Source organism: Zeus faber, assembly GCF_960531495.2.
Source record: "Zeus faber genome assembly, chromosome: 18".
Taxonomy (NCBI): Eukaryota; Metazoa; Chordata; class Actinopteri; order Zeiformes; family Zeidae; genus Zeus; species Zeus faber.
The window spans coordinates 3,520,348-3,537,667 of record NC_137210.1 but is presented as its reverse complement, the minus strand read 5'-3'; the positions used below and the strand labels follow the sequence as shown (position 1 = coordinate 3,537,667).

Below are 17,320 nucleotides of genomic sequence, written 5' to 3'. Positions count from 1 at the left end.
GGATGTAGAAAAAAAAATGTAAGACCCGACTCCCACACTCAACGGAGAAAACCGAAAATCAAGGGCCTGGGTAGGAAGTATAAAAATCCTAGATTGTTTTGTCGTTGTTGTTGTTGTTGTTGTCATCCCTCCCTGCCTCTGTCTCTGTCTCTCTCTCCCTCTCTCTCTCTCTCTCTCTCTCTCTCTCTCTCTCTCCCTCCCTCTCTCTGTCTCTCTCTCTATCTCTCTCTATCTCTCTCTATCTCTCTTCCGTTTTTACATTTGTACACTGCGGTAAAAAAAGGAGTAGAAAGTGTAAGGTCAGGCTATGCGGCGGTTTCACGAATTGTCCCTTCCAGCTTCTTTGGGAGTAGCTCTCTCCTCTCGTCTATATTGATGACTGGCTTCCGACAGTTCTGTCCGTCCAGGTATATCTTTGCATATACTGGGTTGGAGTAATTCATGGGCTGCAGCCGGGGGATTGGGGGTGGGGGAGAGAGGGGAAAAAACGTGTCATTATATGCCCAGGAGGACTCTGGAGCAGCTCTCATCTCAAGGTCACTACTGCAATTATCAGGTTTTTAAGACAAAGTATTTTCAAGGTATCAGAGCTGTTTGGTGGCTAGCGCAGTGCGGCGGCAAAAGATAGAAAATGACACATGCATATTAGTGGAAGGAGATTGAAGTAGCTGGGAAATTCGGGGTTCGGAAAATAAAAGTCCTGCCATAGTCTCATCCACTCGCTAGGTTGGAGCTACAGGTCGCGCTACTGAGAAAACCCTCAAAACACTGCGGAGGAACTTTACTTTCTGAACCTGGGCTTTCCACCATAGGCTTTGCTACCTGTGACTTCCCCATTCTTATTGGAGAATCTCATAAAATAAAAGGTAAAATAAACATTCACCTGTCCAGGGATTACCTCCTTGGGCACAGTGTGTATGCCCAAGGGGCGAGGTTCACTGGATTTTACACACCAGCCCTGCAACAAAACAAGCACCTCCACTGTTTATCACACCGGTATGAACGGTTCCTATGACTGATTGCAAAAGCATGTAAAGCTTAAATTATTATCATTATTATTATTATCATTATTATTATTATTATTATTATTATTATTATACTAGAACTTAACATGGCATGTATCCATCCATGTTATCAATCCACCAGCAGGTCATGGGGCAAATCAATAACACAGGGAAATTATTATTGAGCAAATAATATTATATATACATATATATATATATATATATATATATATATATATATATATATATATATATATATATATATACATATATATACACACACATATATATATATATATATATATATATACACACACACATATATATATATGAAAAAATAATATATATATGTTTTTTTTTTCCCTTATCTTAATTTTTGTATTATTATTTATTTATTATATTATCATTTATCATTATTTATAAAAACAAATCTTTACATATACACAGTATATACAGTATATATACAGTATTGACTTTATTTTGCTTTCATTATCTTGATTTGCCTGTCTTATTGATTGTCCACATAATCTGCTGCCAGATTGAATACGGATATAAATATATATATAGATATTTATATATACAGTACAGTCTATATCCCTTCACACAACGAGAAAAAAACGTGGAACACAGGAAGCCACTGTGGTTACGATCAAGTCAGAAGGTCTTTGTTGAAAACAGACTGACAAGTGCAGATGTCAAAGTTGGGAGAGCAAAAAGCAAATAGCAATAGGTTTGAAGCTTTATCAGGCAAGCTACATCCTAACAGTGACAGTGGGGGTGTTATGATTCATTTGATATGGTGAGCATTCAGTGCAGGTCTCAACTCCATGTACAGAATAAATCATCCGCTAGATAAAGTGTCCCCCTGGTGCATGGCACCCGTATGAGAATAGGGCCTTACATGGAAGGCTATCGCTCTGCTTGCTTATCTCAGCTCTAGATGCCACATCTGCTTGTGGGTTGCAGCAAATGTAAGCAGAGGCGTATATATGCTTTGAGGACTGCGGTGAAGTGCTTGGAGGAAAAACGTGACAAAAGAAGGCCATATATAATAGATTAAAGATCACCGGTCAAGTGGAATCAGCAAAAAAGCTTTTCTGGCTTTCAGAAAAAAGGCCAACCTTGTGAGGATCCAGTGTGAAGTTGGGTCGCAGCAGGCTGCCGGCGTCAGCGTGGTTGTCGTGCTCCACTTCGTACATGTTGTATGAGGGGTTGCCGATCTCCACGTTGATCCCCCCGTTGGTCATGGGCTGCCTCTGCACGCGCTTACCCCTGGAGGAGGGATGGAGGGATGGATGGATGGATGGATGGATAGATGGAAACACAGACAGACAGATATATAGAAAGACAGATAGGGCAGGATGAATGGATGGGTAGATACAGTAGACAGACAGACAGACAGACAGACAGACAGACAGACAGATAGATAGATAGATAGATAGATAGATAGATAGATAGATAGATAGATAGATAGATAGATAGATAGATAGATAGATGGATAGATGGATAGATGGATAGATGGATAGATAGATAGATAGATAGATAGATAGATTGGTTGGTCAACATGCAAAACACAAAAGACTTGCCTAATCTCATTCAAACAGGTATTCAAAATGTCATGGCGCTCTATTGTATTTTGTTTTCGGACACAGATTGAATTGATAATTTATTGGAAAAAATATATTGTATCAATAGATGTGCTGATAGATTCATGGGTGTAACATATATTTTTTTACCTCTGCCTCCGTCTGCAGATGAAGACACCTGCCACCACTGTCACAATCAAGATGACCAGCAGCACCAGGGGAACAATGATAGCGATGCTCCCTGAGGCGCAGACAGAGGAGAGGAGGGGGGTGGGGATGAAAGCAGATGGGAGAAAGGTCAAACGGGGTCAGATGGTGCTCTATGGAGCCACAGAAGACTTTAAGAGAACTTTCTTTTCAAATCCTCCACATTCTTGCTTTCTCTCTCTCTCTCTCTCACACACATATACACGGACACACACACACAAACACAACACAGACACAACAATCCAGGTGATCTCTACTGATGATCTCTACAGCGTGTTGTTTAAAGGCACAAGGCCACTAACTGCTCCCCCTGAGCCAATTATCTTACAGGCCACTAATGTTAAGTTAATACACCATCTACTTCACAGGAATAGTTCTTCTACTCCGTAGTTTACATCCAGCGCACGCACCTCCGCCGGTGTTGTCTGATCTGCTGCTCTTGGGCGCTGGCCGCTCACACTGCGTTCCCGCCCAATTGGCCGAACACCTGGAGGAGGTCAAAACCAAGAGTCGTCATTAGCCGCACCCCACTGGGACTATACGGAACACACAACGGTGTTTCGTGCAGCACAAACAACGTATCCCCTGGTGGGGGAAGTCCTTTTATAGAGACTCTGATATACTTTATGTATCTACACGTAAACAGGGTGTAAATCGTGTTGAATATTCATCCACAAAACAGAAAAGAAAAGGAGAGGTAAGCGGCAAGGCAACAGGCCGTCATCTCATTTGCGTTTGGATGGGATCCAATGGGAGTAATATATGACCCTAGTTAGAGGAGGTGACATCCAATTTCACATGACTGACGCAGATGGGTCCGTAAAGCATGCAGTGATCTGACGGGCGCGGCTCGGCGATGATAGAATGAAATTACTCTAAATTACATGCACTCAAAGAATCGGGCGAGCGCCGGGCGTACCCCTGTACGTACAGCGAATGAATCACACCCTCGACGGGATGAAATGTCACGGCGGGAGGGGCCGTGAATTTTGATGTTGGAAGCGAGCTGGGACAACGTCGTCGTCCCGGAAATGAACAAATACTTTGCGGTTGAAAAAAAAACAATAAATGGTCATCGAGGAGGTACTGCGTCAAGCTATCTCAAGCTAACGCATGCTCCAGCGCAGCTACAGTATATTCCAAATCTGCCATCGTTCAAAGGCTCCTAAAGTTAAAGTCTCAGATATAACATGACACAGTCTGTGTCACCATTTAGTGTTCCCACTGCTTCCTGCGTGCCAGCCAGGGGCTGAATGGGATGAGTGAATGGTTGGTAGTGTGTGTGTGTGTGTGTGTGTGTGTGTGTGTGTGTGTGTGTGTGTGTGTGTGTGTGTGTGTGTGTGTGTGTGTGTGTGTGTGTGTGTGTGTGTGTGTGTGTGTGTGTGTGTGTGTGCGTGTGTGTGTTTGTGCGTAGGAGGGAGGGGGGCAGTACAGGTTACAAGTGTGGATGTAGAGCTGCGACAGTGAGAACTGGAACGCACACACTGGACTGGTGGAGCCGAGAAATGGAGCTGGATGGAGTGGGTGGGGGTGTGGGTGGTGGTGCAAGGGTTAAGGAGTGAGGACGGAGAGAGGGGGGTGGGGTGGGTGTGAGTTGGATGGGCTCGGGGATGCAACCGGAGCGGTGTGAGAGGGACCTACTTGCAGCGTGGTTTGTTAAGGGCCGTTATTGTGCAAATCCCCTCATTCTGACAGAAGTAATCACACGGGTTGGCCAGCTCATCGCAACGTTGGTTCTTGAACCCTGATGTGCAGCTGCAAAACATTGTGTTGGGATGTGAGCAGGAGAGGCAGTTCAGAGCGCTGCCAGACCAGCTCTGTGGCCGCTGAACTCTAAGTTTCTCCACTTTTTTGGATTTCACTTTGTTCATTTTTTCACAGCAGAATAATTAATACATGGGCAAAAAACAAAACGACAATCGATTACCTGTCCCTTTAAGATAACCATTAAAACAAGTGATCTTTGGAAAGGCTGACCCCAAAATAGAGAAGTTTTTTTAGCACATTGTTGCACTTAGACCCATAATACATCTCTGCTTAAACAAAACTCAAACCTGCGAAAAAAAAACCCCTGTTATGAATATACTGCTTAGCATCAGCTCACATTCCCCTGCTGACTTAAAGATCAGCAGAGTTCTAGAAAAGCCTGTAGGAGGAACATTAATTAATTAGAGTTGCTTCGCCTCTTTGTCCAGGTGTGTCAAACAAAGAGTCATGGACAAGATGTGGCTCGTAGAAGGGTCCAATCTGGGGACGGATTGATTTGAGGAAAGAATTAAAATGTATTTCTTTTAATTATTTATTTATTATTATTATTATTATTATTATTATTATTATTATTAGGGGTCTATCCTGTAGGAATGGAACCCCATTTTTATTGTTCGGATTATTATTATAATTATTCTTCTTGCAACTTTTCGGATGAAAAATGTCTGGAACAGGACAACCACTGGAGCTATGGACAGGGTTGAGGTGTCGTTGGAACTCGGACGTTGCAGACATCTCGTGGTTGAAGTTTTATCCAAATCGAAATGAGTTTGTGGAGTAAGACGCTTTGTTACGTCGTCATCCAATTCTCTATAAATGTGCAGGCTGTAAGGTGTTGAAATGTGTCGATAATGGACCCTGTATTGCTGCCTTCAGCTGTGTTTAGGGATCCAGCTCTCTCTCTCCGGTCGGGTAGCACGCAGTGGGAATTAGGCCCCCCGGAGCTGACACGGCGGGTCTTCCTAAAACACCAATTTGAACTCAAACTCGCACTCCTCTCAACCGGAGCCGGCACGGCCCCCATCCATGGGGGAGAGCGATTAAAGGAAGAATCTGCGGTCGGACAGTCCTTCATTCCACTCCAAACATTCCAGCATATAATCACAGAGTGCAGATTTAGGAACCTCAGAACATCGGAAAACTGCACATACCTTACACGACTTATTATTAATGATTTTTTTATTGTGTTGGTTATTATTTTTCCTTGATCGATCTATCTGTCTATCTATCTATCTATCTATCTATCTATCTATCTATCTATCTATCTATCTGTCTGTCTGTCTGTCTGTCTGTCTGTCTGTCTGTCTGTCTGTCTGTCTGTCTATCTATCTATCTATGTGTCTGTCTGTCTGTCTGTCTATCTTGACATTCTTTCTATGTAATATTCAATGCTTGAACCTATTTTACCCTGCTCAGATCAAGCGATATTTTGGGGTGGGAGGATGGTGTGAGAGGTTTGAGATGTCTACTTTTTTGTGAGCCATGCGATCATAATAAAATGTCTTCAGTTTTTTTCATCTGATAGGCGGGCCACAGCACCCTGAAGATGACAATAGAAAATTACTAATTTAGTTGAATTAAGCGTGGGCACAGTTAGTGAAGTGTGTGCTGTAATAGGTAAAGCATGTGCACAAGGTAATTGGTGTGTGGGCAGTGTTGAGGCAAAGTGTGGACATTCTTTGATGCTACGACCCGGTCTCCACAGCCTTCATAACTTCATTTGAGGTTGCGCGTAGTTGAATATCATAGATTTACAGTCCACTCCATCAAATTTGAGTGGGAGAAGGGGGGATTGTACTTTACTTGAGCACACGCATTCATTTCATGTTTTATTTCCAACCTTTAAAGGATAGTTTTGCTGTTTTTCAACCCAGGCCTTCATTGGTTTCCATGATTTATAACCCTGCTGCAGCTTCTCATTGTGGTTGAATGCAATCCAATGGGGCAAATATTTAACATTGTTTTTATTGAAAGGATATTATTTTAAATAACTGTAATTTATTTAAAATGTATTGAAATTACTGCAGTAAACCCAAAGTGTAACGTTGGCTACAGTAGGGTACCAGTAGGAAGCCGTGCAACTTCCAGTTTCTAGTCTCTTACAATAGTGCAGATGTAGCCAAAAAGGCTGATTTGTGGAAAGTGTAAAAGACTCCCAGACAACCTCATAAAATGCATGGTTTGCATTGTTTTTGTCGGTATTACAACATAATATAAAGTATAATATAAAGACAGAATATTGCGAGCTTCCCATTTCCAAAAAACACTTTGATCATCAGTACACATAAGCCTACAGTGAGTGGCTGTGAAGGTGGCCTACAATTAGAACACATCCTGAAGATGAAAAGGCCTATTGATGCTTATAATTCAAAAAATACTACAGGCATTATAGACAAACTATAAAAGGGTTTCACCAAAACAAAAAAGGACCCTTCGACTTCAAAAGGAGAAGGGGGATAAATACTGAGAAAAATGGGATTGTAATCATCGTCTAGATTCTTAACAATTTGATCTTGAACATTATGAACTGTACCTGTACTTTTTTCTTTTACTTTTACTGATTGTGTTGTTTTTTCCAGACTCCAGAATCCATCTGTTCTCTGTCCATACAAAAACTAAAGATTATGACTCACTAAAACGGACAGTTTTGAGATGCACATGCCCAAAAGATGCATAATGAAAAACATGTTAATAATTTCAGTATCATCCTCTTAATGTGAAGCTGTGGCTCTGTGTGTAGTACAGTGCTTCCAGAAACACTGGGATAACACACTCTCACTTTGGTTTCATGTTGTTAAAGTGTTTGTCATGGCCGGTCGCCAGAAATGCATTATGTGTAGGCCCATACAGTGTGTGCAAAAAAAAATAATCCTCTTAAACTAATTTAAGGTGTTACAGATGGGGACATGAATGTTTATACAACATATATTTACTGATTTACATAAATCCATTTTTAGAATCTCTGACCTTTTTGCAGTTTATCTCAAAAATTATCATCACAATCGGATTGGCCCTGCCCTTGAGGTTTTCTGGAGGGCTTGATGAGGTATCCATTTACTTTAAGTATAAGGTCAAACATTTATGATTTCTTGACACAGACGTATCCATCATCTCACATAATCTCGCGCCTCGCAGCCAATGAATAAACCACATTATCGAGATCTGTTAACCTCACGGAATAGGAGACGGGGATCATTTGCATACAAATTGATTCCATCCCTTAGAATGTTCGAGTGATGACCACAAATTTAATTTTAACTACAGTGGACAATGGGTAGTTATATAAAAAAAGGGACCAAAATAAAAAGGGACGCAGGGTTGGTGTTCGTAATGGATTTACGATTTCAGCTGGGAGCTATTTGAGACCTGATTATAGCCGGGGTGATGTCAATCCACAACCGAGACTCCCGGTGATTCCTTCTCCTCCTTTATCCCCTTCCTGTCTGCCAGTCAAGGCTTTGTCCTCTGTAAGTTGTCGCCATTGGGTTTTCAGGCGACAGGCAGCTGGAGTTACACAATCTCCTCCATGCTCATATTTAGAGTCGACTTCTGAGGCCTACCGCAGCAGTGACTCAGAGGGCCCTGACATCAGTTCAACTGTGTTGGAGGAATATTGTGAAATTTTCAGCACGGTAAGCTTTGAAAGGCTTTGAATTCCTAGTTAAGTCCGAATGTAAAAGTCAACCCCATACTGAGTAGTTCTTCACTGCACCTTGACAAGGAATAGTACACCCACACGCACACACACACACACACACACACACACACACACACACACACACACACACACACACACAAGAAAGTTGCCCTTCTAATGCAACTTATTATGTTCTTTTGAGCCTTTAGGGACACTGTAGTGACACTCAGTCTGTGATTGGTTTTGCTGGCACTTAGCCTCCTGCTGTGGCAAGGGCTCTGCTGGTGTCAAACGCTCCGACTCGCCGACTCATGGACCCACCAAGTCCCTAACCCGCCTCAGAGGTAGACATCCACCCACGCCACAACCCCATGGGGTTTTCAGGCAGCAATTTGAAGGGAAAAGCATGAATAACAGAGGTGAACATTACAACCCTGCCACCGCCATCCCCCACCCCCCTGCGCCCATTAAGCGGTTACTTACTGACAAAAAGGCAGGTTGGTGTCGGGGTCCAGGTGACAGGTGCCTCCATTGTAACAGTATCCGTCACACAGCTGACAGCTGGGTGCTATTCTGCCATTTGTGCAACTGGAGGGGGTCAGAGAAACAATATCAATACAAGGGAAGAAAGGGCAGAAACGATGTTCTGAATTGGAATTTTTTTTTGATAACCACAAAACAAACTAATATATATAAAAAAAAACACAGAACAGCTCGTCGACTGCATCCTAATTAGGTTACCGATGCAAAATGATCTGTATTTTCAGTGGCTACACTGAGATAATTGGTTGGACGTATTTAGTTTGGAGGTTGCCAAAACACTTGGATGGATCAGGCTCACTGTCAACTGCCAAATGTTTTATTTATGAAATCACTGTGTGTGTATGTGTGTGTGTGTGCTGCTCACTTGCAAACCACCTCCCCCGTCTCCTCGTTGATGAGGCAGGGTGCCCCGTGGCATCGCAGACACTTGTCCACCTCACACTTGTTCCCCTCGAACCTGGCGGGACAAACACACTCCACGTAGCCGCTGCTGGACAACGTGCACGCCTTGGAGTTCACACAGTAGTGGTGGCAGATATCTGTTCAACCACACACACACACACACACACACACACACACACACACACACACACACACACACACACACACCACACACACACACACACACACACACACAAAGTTTACAGGGAAAGAACAAAGAGAGAGAGAGATGGAGATGACAGACACAGCACTGTGCATAATGAGGAACTGGGAGCCTAGTTGAAGCTAGTTTGATTGGAATTTTACAGGGCTATAATGGGACTTAATTACCCGCATCAAATGACATCTCAGCCACAGATGAAAACATATCACCCCTTGGGCCCGCAACAGTGGGAAACTACTAATGGTGTGCAATTGAAATTGCCCCTCCCAACCTGTCGTAAACATGCAAAAACCAAGCGAAAAAAAGAAATATATCATCACCCCCGCCCAGAAAACACCCAACGGTAGGTTTTTTGATTTCCTTTATCTGCAAATACAGGCAAATGCAGTGTTTGCTGAAATGAAATGCCAAAGGATGTTGTTATTGTTGCCCCCCTTTAATTTTTTTCTCAGAGAATTCTGACAGCCAGGAGCACTATTAACTGGCAAGTGTTTCCAGGCAGCGCGGCAGGAAATTCAATGAGGCGACATTGTTTCTCACGACTCAATTCTCTGCGTCTCAAAAATATGAGCTGCCCTATCCAACTGTCTATACTATATCATGTGGCCTTTCATTTATTAACTTTTTCTAGTAATTTATTATTTTTTACTTGTTTTATTTTTTAATTGTATTTATTTTTGGGGGGGTGGGATTGAAGGGGTTACAAATTAAGACTGGGGTTCAGTTTCTTTGAAGGAGGACAGTTTTTCTAAGACCGACTTGTCAGGTCTTGTCTTGTCTGTACAAAAATAAATTTAAAAAAGGCGAGCAGTCGTCTTTTGTTCCCGGTTATTGTGTCTAGGAAGCAGCGCATGTGAGGACTCACGGTAGAGGCATCGGTCTCCAGTATACTCCGCCATGCAGCGGCACACCGGCTGGTTGCCTCGGCTCACATCGCAGGTGCCGCCGTTCAGACAGTAGTTGTCGCACACCCTCCTCTCGCAGAACGGGCCCGAGAAGCCCACGGGACAGCGGCACGTAGGCTTACCTGGATAGAGAGACAGAGAGAGCGAGAGAGAGAGTAAAGACAGAGCGACAGATGTGATGTAGAACTCTGTGATCGCCTGCATACGTTGTATCTCTATCTCGTACGCAAGGAGCTCTCGTAACCAAAGGACATTTTTGTCAAACATGGTGTACTTTTTATTTCTTTTTTTTTGTTGACTGATTTCCAGGAATAAAAGGCAGAAAGTGAAAGGTGACATAATAAACCGATAAACAAGACGGCAGCATTCCAGGGTGAGAAAGTGATGTGATGCAGTGACAACTTGCAACTATTTCCAAACACATGAACGGGATTATTAAAAGAAACAAAGGAAATCCTTCACGAGTTCTTAAAAAAAAAAAAAAATCAGCTATTCTTTATTCAGACATTTTTAATGTTTTATTGTTGGAGTGGCGTCTGCCATCACAACCAGAAGAAAGAGAAGCCTGAAATGATCCTTCTAATTTATATTGATGGACGATGTTATACTGGGGTCCCTTACAAAAAAATATAAAATGCAATAAAGTTCTCCATAAAAAATAAGCCTTAAGACACAAAACAGAGGTTGGAAACTGTGCAAATTTGAATAACAGCGGGAATACAGTAGCTGCAGGATGTTAACTCTGAATAAATCACAGTGTGTCTCCGACACAGCCGCTCGGCAGGATGGCCGCGAGTGAGATACGCCGCAACGCAAACTCCTGTTCAGAAGCCTGTATGCTGGTTCAAAAGACAGAGCTTTAACCTTGAGTTACAGGCGCAATTAAACGGGCCACGTGGATTTTGTCCCCGGAGCGATGGACGGCATAGTAGAGAATGTGATGAGATTTATTAACTGTGGTAGACAAATGCGCAGTTTTGCCACTTTAGGTGTCGCCGGAAGGGCATTTTTGGGAGTTGCTTGACACACTTTCCATTGCCGGTGAACACACCAAAAGAGAAGTTCTGCTGAGGAAACTTATCAGTTCACCTGGAAATGCTCATATATTCAATGTTACAATGTTAATGCTGTCAAAGAGAGAAGAAAGAAACTTGAAAGAAAAAAATACTTCAAATGGCATTTTAAGATCCTACTGAACAGTTTTTTTTTACACTTAATATATATATATACTTCCACTTCTGTTCCTACAACCAGGTCCTTAAGCGAATTGGTCGATAAGTGAGGACCCTTGTTATTTCACAGTAAGTGGGCGTGGCCACTGCGAACGCTAGTGTAGTGAATAGTGTAGTGAATACTAACAGACATATGTGTATGTATATATGTATATAGTACATAGTGTACAGTATATAAAGGGTTACCCGCAATGAGATGCTAGACGCCGTGCACACAGCGCACACGCCACGGTATTGTACAATACAGAGTGGTCAGAGAGCTGGTCGTAAGTCCGAACAGCCATTAACCTGGTAGGTCGCTGAGTGAGGAGTACCTGTGTATATATCTATATATATATATATATATATATATATATATACATACACGCACGCACATATATGTATATATATATATAATATAATATTGCCAATGTGACTGTCCAGTTAAATAAAGGGTTTATATATTTATATTACATACTGTATATCATATATAATATAAATATATAAACCCTTTATTTAACTGGAAAGTCACATTGAGATTAAAACCACTTTGCAAATGAGCCAGCCAAGATAGGGTCAAATAGCAGTGTCAAACAAATATCAGGACAACAACAAACAACCACAACACCAATAGGTACAACAAAAATACATTACAAAATACAGTGAATAGACAAGGCAGTGATATTTTGTCACATGTTTTTAAGTTGAAGCAACGACAGATAACAGTGACCACTTCCATTATTCTATGTTTAAAATCATTGAAAGAGATAAGGGTCTCATGTTTGAGCTTGGCCTGCAGATCGCTCCAGGACAAAGGACCCTAGTAGAACAGGCCTGTTTTGCCAACCTCTGTTCTGAGGTTCTGGCACTTCTTCTGGCTCTTTTGGCACTTTAAACTTAAGCCTTTGTGTGACCTAAGTTTATGACTGCTTTGCAAAAATGAATGGGCATCTGTCAGTATAAAGAATTAACCAATGGGCCGCTGTCCCTGCTTTACGGGGCAGGACACTTTTTATTTTTTTATTTTATCAGCCCCAAGGTGCCCACCAAGAAAATGCTCGGTATGCCAGATTACCAGTCCATGCCTGGCTGAGTGATACAGGGGGTCTAGTTTGGACAAGGTGGTCGGTGAAGCAGAACCTGTAGATAGCGTCATCAAAATCAATCTGACGGATTGACCGACAGAAAAAGGCCAGGAACTAAGCGTTTTCTTGATGCCATGGAAAAACAGGACGTAAGCCATTACAGAAAGCCCAGTGTGAATTTTCATTTATTTACAAGATAGTCAATATGCCATTCAAAGTTTTGACTTTTGTCCAACCAAATTCCCAAGTATGTGTAATTGTCAATGGGCTGAGTAGAGACACCATCAAGGGTATTGATGGTGAGAGGGTTGGAACCTTTGTTCGGCCAGCGGAAATATCATAGTTTTAGTTTTGGTTCAAAAAGTTTTAAAGCAATTTCAGATCAGATAGGGTGCTCTGCAGGGTGTTGAAATCTGTCTGCAGATTTGAAAAGGTCACCTCTGTGGTGGGGGTACAGGAGTGCATGACTGTGTTGTCTGCACACAGATGGTATTTGCAGAATTTGAACTTGTCACAAATGTTCTTTATATAAACTGGAAAAAGCAAGGGTCCCAAAACTGATCCTTGTGGAATACCCTTCAATACAGTGACTGGGTTGGACATGAAAATGACATGTTTAACAATCTGTGAATGATTAGTCTGATACTGTAGCTGTGGAACCACTTTGTCGCTTTGCTTCCAATACCAGCACTTAGCAAGGTGTTTGAGTAATAGGTGGTCCACAGTATCAAAAGCCTTTGTAAGGTCTATAAACAGTGAGTTTGTTGTGAGTTTGTTGTCTTAAGACTTTTGATATCATCCATGACTTTCAAAGTGGCAGTTACAGAGCTATGCCTTGACCGGAGACTGGATGGCATGTCATTTAAAATATTGTTTCAATCCATATGTGATTTCAGTTGGGTAGCGACTCATGATTCCAAGATTTTTGAAAGGACAGAAAGATTATAAATTGGCCCGTAGAGGAATAAAATCAACGTTTGTGAGAGATTTCTGACATTGTGACAGGTGGTGAGAGGAAGTACTCTGGAAGCCATGTGAAACAACAAAAACAAGCACCAATAAAGCATGAGAGAAGACATTTTATATTTTTATATTTTATATTTATATTACATTTTATATGATCAGATATAAGTACATTGAATAGTCGGTCCGTGGTTAGTCGCAAATTATCCATTTAACAGCAGGTCATAAACTCCCATTGCAATTGCGTAAAATTCGCAGCCGTTCTGGCAGGAAAGGGGCGTGCACACTAAAAACTAAAATCAGTGCGAATGTGTATTTGATAGTCATTGTTGAAATCAAGACGCTGATTCCAGCATCCACAGAGATAGAAAGAGAGAGCCAGAAAAAGAGAGGGAGAAAAAAAAACCTGGGTTAAATGTCAAGTGGTTGACAGCTCAAATGAAACATGTGACCAAGTCCATCTAATCCAAGTCACAGGTAATTCTCAAGTAATTTGGCTCACTTCCCAAGTAATTTTTCCTTGGGCGATTCAAGTCAAGTCGAGTAGGCTTGGTCAGATTTACGATTAAATCGTCTATCGGCGATCGACTCCGTCTACCAGACCTTTAACGATCTCAACTCCATCGATCACGATTACCATTGATGACAGACGAGTTTTGAGTTCTTTATCCGCCAGGAAGAATCAGAGCATTGAAACGGTGTAAGTGCAGTTTACTGTGTTGTACTGTACTGTGTGTACATGAGGTGTTCCTTCTGAATATATCTTGCCCAGACAATCCGCTACCTCGATGCCCATTCACACTAAAAAAAACCACGCCTGATAAAAAGGGCAGCGTGGGTCATGGGGAAGGTGCTCATGTCCCCCCGTACTTGCCCCTCTATACGCAAATCTTGTGATTATAATTTAACATTATATGATATAATCTCAAAGAGAAAGATTTGGATTTATTTTGAGAATTGGTGGGGAGTTATTTTTGTTTCTCCTCCAGACTTCGGTGCACGGTGGCCCCCGTGCCTGTGTTTATTTTAGATCTATTTATATTTGTTTCTTTGCTACATGTATGAAACAACATTTTTAAACACAACTGAGTTAAGGAACTGTACCGTTCTGTACTGTTCCAAAAAAAACCTGTGCGTCCCAACTGTCGGGGCAGTGGGGATGCACGTCTCCTCGTTGCTTCCGTTGCTTTGGGACTTCATTTAGTAAAAACTGGATGTTATGTGTAAATCCTTCACTTGTAAATTATAATTCCTGCACTTCTGGAATGGGGAGACTGAATTTGCCACATTACATCACGTTCTATGGGCATGCGCAACCCCCCCCACGCACATGCACGCACCCTTGAACGCGTGCGTCACCCCCGATAAAATCGTCTATTGCCGAACGCTGCGATCCCAGCGATTGGAATTTTGCATGATAGCAAGCCTTTTTTTTCCCAAGACACTGCAGTCTAACCTGTAGTATCCGGTCTCTATAAAGAGAAAAGACAAGGTTTTAGTACCTGTCTAATAATGATATTATTATTATTATTATCTATGCTTTTCAAAAATAATTTAATATGTATTAGTTATTGATCGTGGGAGTCGCCTCCCTTCACCCTTACCCATAGGTAAGGGTGAAGGGAGGGAGATGGAGTCTTTCTGGCCGTGGTGCACCAACATGGCGAGAGTTTTTATTGTCACTTTATGATGTATGGGAATAAGGTATGCTGGCCACAAGTATAAATAACAAAACAATGATTAATATAATAATGAGGTGGATAATTATCATCTCGGACGCTGCTAGGATGCTGACGAGCACGTGCCCCGATCCCCTCTGCAAGACAGACAAACATTATGAAAACTCCTTGCCTCGAGTCGGACCAATTAGTGCCGCGTGGGTGCTGATTGGGCCGATTCGAGGCAGCTTGATGGGAAAGGGAACCGTGCTGTCGTCCGCAGCCTGTGCTTGAATCGTTTGTCCGCCACATTGAAATTCAATGAAATCAATGAAATCAAACAAAAAACAAAAACTTTATTAAAGCTTAATATGTGTCCCACTACAGCAAAAGCTGCCATCTCGCGCATATCTAAAATTGCCAGGAGCAGCCAAATAAGTTGAGAAAACCTTTCTTGAAGGAAAATGAGATTTTTCCAGATTTGTGTTCCTTTGTGTTTTTTTTTTTATCTCTCAATGTATTTTCAAAACCGAGTTTGATTTATAAATAGTAGAAAAATGTTAAATATTCCCGTTAGATTATATGGGGAAACGTAGTTCACTTACCGAGACGCTAAACAGCGCTGAACAATGCCAATCGATGGTTTCCTTCAAAGCGACCCTCCAGGTCATTCAACCATATTCCATGTGATGTGAAGTCACAATGTGAAACCGTTTTGATAGAATTCAACCTTTAAATCATACTACTCTTACACACACAGAGCCACTGTTGTGAAGCGGCGAAGAAGAAAAACTCTTTGTGTCACGCACCTACGTCACTTCCGTAAACAGAGGGTTAATGTGCAGCAAAGGGGTGTTTCGGTCTCACTTGTCTGTGAAAACGTTCTTCTCCCTATCGTTATGGATTACGCAAAGCGGGTGGTGGAAGCTCTGAATCATATTTGGGACCTTTACCTCACCAGTGCGATATATCCAAGTCAGTGTTGGCAGCGCGTACTGGACTTAATTTTCCGCGATGAAAGTCAGTTCTCCGACAGCGGCGCGGAGAACGACAGCGATGTTGAATCTGATATTACTCCGGACTTGGAGAACATTTCAAATAATCTCATAATAGACTCATAATATTGATAGACTCTACATTTTGTTGTGTTGTCCGTACTTTTAAATTCCAAATAATTCCAATTTTATAAAACATGTATATTCTTACTGATAGATAAAAGCTTTTTTAAAAACTCTCGCCATGTTGGCGCACCACAACAGAAAGGACTCTCTCCCTCCCTAAACACTTAGGGAGGGAGATTTACTTCCCACAAGTGGCACATGAACAGGGACCGAGGAGGGGCAGGGCGCCGAGTGAAAGGCCCCCTGGAGCCGATCCGCTGGCTGCGGAAATGCCTTGCAGACCTGGAAGAGGAGTGGGACTACCTAGCTGTCAGCTGGAGTGCGTCCTCACTCACGTGAGCTCCTGACCCCAGGACCCAAGCGGGATTTGCCGGGTCCACAGCCCCTCCCAGCGCCCCAGAGGGGAACGACCGGAGCTCCGCTGCACCCACGGGCATTGGGAGATGCCACCTTTCTTGGCGGGAGGGCGGATGTCTACCAGTTGAGTCCTGTAGTGCCGCAGGATGCTCTCTCCCCGCGCTGTCCCCTTTCTGACCCCCCTCAGCTCCCAGGGTGGTGCTGCTGCGGGAAATTGGGGATCCATCCACCGGATGCAACTCGGCCAGGTGGTTCGGGTCCCCGGCCTGCCAAACTCCTCCCCCGGTCAGGAAGGGGACTACCAAGTACTGGTAAGACTACAAGGGGGTAGATATCAGGCTTTGCTGGACTCGGGCTGTTCGCAGACGATGGTCCAGCAACGCCTGGTGGGACCTGGGGCTTTGGTGGAGGCATCACAGGTGGTCGTTCATTGTGTGCATAGGGATATTCACACGTATCCGATGTATACGTATCCGGCTCAAAGTTCGTTACAAGGGAAAAAAGCATATGGTACAGGCTGCAGTTAGTTACCGTCTGTCGCACTCCCTGATTTTGGGCCAGGGTTTGACGCGATGAGAGAGGCTGGAGGAGTGCATTCACGGTCGCTAGGGAGATGCGAGTGTTGCCCGGCACGCGGTGACTTGGTGGGCGCGACGGGTGCAGGGGCGGCAG

The 17,320-nt window shown here is 42.9% G+C and overlaps 1 protein-coding gene across 1 annotated transcript in view; it reads right to left on the bottom strand.

The window, feature by feature from the left end:
* Positions 1-305: 305 nt before the first annotated feature.
* lrp1bb (low density lipoprotein receptor-related protein 1Bb) overlaps positions 306-17,320 on the bottom strand; it is a gene marked incomplete at both ends in the record, with an annotated part of 302,444 nt that continues 285,429 nt past the window's right edge. The window contains 9 exons of the mRNA XM_080019511.1: positions 306-446; positions 884-958; positions 2,126-2,276; positions 2,741-2,831; positions 3,208-3,284; positions 4,439-4,552; positions 8,685-8,789; positions 9,109-9,283; positions 10,214-10,375. Of these exons, the coding sequence (XP_079875637.1) occupies positions 306-446; positions 884-958; positions 2,126-2,276; positions 2,741-2,831; positions 3,208-3,284; positions 4,439-4,552; positions 8,685-8,789; positions 9,109-9,283; positions 10,214-10,375 (1,091 nt within the window). The remainder of the gene's footprint in view (positions 447-883; positions 959-2,125; positions 2,277-2,740; positions 2,832-3,207; positions 3,285-4,438; positions 4,553-8,684; positions 8,790-9,108; positions 9,284-10,213; positions 10,376-17,320) is intronic.